Source organism: Galeopterus variegatus, unplaced genomic scaffold (genome assembly GCF_000696425.1).
Source record: "Galeopterus variegatus unplaced genomic scaffold, G_variegatus-3.0.2 Scaffold13999, whole genome shotgun sequence".
NCBI lineage: Eukaryota > Metazoa > Chordata > Mammalia > Dermoptera > Cynocephalidae > Galeopterus > Galeopterus variegatus.
Window position 1 is genome coordinate 16,691 of NW_007740110.1, and position 2,801 is coordinate 19,491.

At 48.3% G+C, this 2,801-nt stretch overlaps 1 protein-coding gene across 1 annotated transcript in view; it reads left to right on the forward strand.

The window, feature by feature from the left end:
• Positions 1 to 9: 9 nt before the first annotated feature.
• LOC103581812 (liprin-alpha-1-like) overlaps positions 10 to 2,801 on the forward strand; it is a gene marked incomplete at its 3' end in the record, with an annotated part of 4,216 nt that continues 1,424 nt past the window's right edge. Inside the window, 2 exon segments of the mRNA XM_008563556.1 lie at positions 10 to 1,026; positions 1,513 to 2,358. Of these exon segments, the coding sequence (XP_008561778.1) occupies positions 70 to 1,026; positions 1,513 to 2,358 (1,803 nt within the window).

Here is a 2,801-nt window from a genome sequence, read left to right on the forward strand (position 1 = left end):
AGATCTGAGAATAAAGAGGCTGTGAACCTTCCATTTATTAGCTGCAGATACTTATGAAATTGCAGATTTATGGGAACCAGTATTCTGCTCTTAATGATTCTAGTCTGGGTCTGTCATTTCCAGATGATGCGTAAGGTGATGCCAACCATCAGTGAAGCCGAAGGCTCCCCAGGAGGAAGTGGGAGCCATGCATCCGGCTCCCCTTCAGAGGCAGACGCAGATTCACATATTGAACAGTTCATGGTCTCCATGCTAGAAGAAAGGGACCGACTTCTTGACAATCTTAGAGAGACTCAAGAAACGCTGGCATTAACCCAGGGGAAATTACACGAAGTTGGTCATGAAAGAGATTCCTTGCAGAGACAGCTCAATGCTGCACTTCCACAGGAGTTTGCTGCACTTATGAAGGAACTGAATGAAGGCAGGGAACAGCTTCTCGAAAGGGAAGAAGAAATTGCTGAACTGAAAGCAGAAAGGAACAACACCAGGCTGCTTTTAGAACATCTCGAATGCCTTGTCTCTAGGCACGAGAGGTCTCTCAGGATGACCGTTGTGAAGAGACAGGCACACTCCCCAGCAGGTGTGTCCAGCGAAGTCGAAGTGCTCAAAGCACTGACGTCGTTGTTTGAGCACCACAAAGCTCTGGATGAAAAGGTGAGAGAGAGATTACGAGTAGCACTTGAAAGGTGTAGTCTGTTAGAAGAAGAATTAGGTGCCACACACAAAGAGCTAATGATTCTTAAAGAACAGAATAATCAGAAAAAAACACTAAGAGAAGGAGCGCTTGACATGAACCAGGAACAAGAAAATCCTCTGAGCACGAATGGAAAGAGATCTTCTGATGGTTCGTTAAGCCATGAGGAGGACTTTGCTAAAGTAATAGAGCTCCAGGAAGTCATAGACAAGCAATTGAGGGAACAGAGCCAAATGAAAGAGCACCTGGCCGCCCTCTCCAGTCGCGTGGCAGAGCTGGAGGAAGATCTCTACACGGCCAGGGAAGACTTGATCAAATCTGAGGAGATGAACATGAAATTGCAACGGGACCTCCGCAAAGCCATGGACGAAAAGGAAGACATGGAAGAGAGAATCACTATAATCCACAAGGAGGACCTTGCTAAAGGAATAGAGCTCCAGGAAGTCACAGACAAGCAATGGAGGGAGCAGAGCCAAATGAAAGAGCGCCTGGCCGCCCTCTCCAGTCATATGGCAGAGCTGGAGGAAGATCTCTACACGGCCAGGGAAGACTTGATCGAATCTGAGAAGATGAACATGAAATTGCAACGGGACATCTGTAAAGCCATGGACGAAAAGGAAGACATGGAAGAGAGAATCACTATAATCCACGAGGAGGACCTTGCTAAAGTAATAGAGCTGCAGGAAGTCATAGACAAGCAATTGAGGGAACAGAGCCAAATGGAAGAGCGTCTGGCCGCCCTCTCCAGTCATGTGGAAGAGCTGGAGGAAGATCTCTTCACGGCCAGGGAAGTCTTGATCGAATCTGAGGAGATGAACACGAAATTGCAACGGGACATCTGCGAAGCGAAGGCCCAAAAGGAAGACATGGAAGAGAGAATCACTACTCTTGAAAAATGCTACCTCGCTGCACAGCATGAAGCCATGTCTGTGTATGACCTCAATGATAAACTTGAAAATGAAATTGCAAAGAAAGATTCTATGCATCGACAGACTGAGGATAAAAACCGCCAGTTACAGGCACGGCTGGAATTAGCGGAGCAAAAGCTGCAGCAGACCATGAGGAAAGCCAAGACACTCCCAGAAGTGGAGGCAGAGCTGGCCCAGAGGGTGGCAGCGCTCTCGAAGGCTGAAGAGAGACAGGGCAACATTGAAGAAAGGTTAAGACAGAGGGAGGCACAGCTGGAGGAAAAGAACCAAGAACTGCAGCAGGCAAGGCAGAGAGAAAAAATGAATGAAGAGCATAATAAACGTTTATCATACACTGTTGACAAGCTTCTTTCAGAATCGAATGAGAGGCTCCAGCTTCATCTGAAAGAGAGAATGGCTGCTCTAGAAGATAAGAATTCTCTGTTACGAGAAGTTGAAAATGCAAAAAAGCAACTGGAAGACACACAACATGATAAGGATCAGCTCATCCTAAACATTGAAGCATTGAGGGCTGAACTAGACCAAATGAGACTAAGAGCTGCTTCACTTCATCATGGCCGACCCCACTTGGGCAGTGTCCCAGATATCAGATCCCCTGTGGCAGAGAGTCACACAGATTCCTACAGCACCAGTGCAGTGTTGTGGCGCCCCCAGAAAGGCCGCCTAGCTGCTCTACGGGATGAGCCTTCCAAGGGACAAACTCTTAATGAACAGGATTGGTAACGTGCCAAACAGGCTAGTGTCTTAGCAAACGTAGCACAAGCTTTTGAGAGCGATGTGTCTGATGGCGAAGATGACAGGGACACTCTACTCAGCTCAGTTGATCTGTTGTCACCCAGTGGACAGGCTGATGCACAGACATCAGCCATGATGCTTCAAGAGCAGCTGGATGCCATCAACAAAGAGATGCAAGAGGAAAAGGAAAACACAGAGCAGCGAGCAGAGGAGATTGGAAGTAGAGTTGGTAGTGGCAGCTTAGACGATCTTGGTCGTTTTACATCAATGAGCTCCATTCCGCCCCACCCTGCTTCCTCGCTTGCCAGCTCCTCCCCTCCAGGCAGCGGCCGTTCCACCCCAACGAGGATTCCTCACAGCCCAGCCAGGGAAGTAGACAGACTGGGCATCATGACTCTGTTGCCAGCATCCAGAGAGGAGGCGCGAGATGACAAGACAAAGAT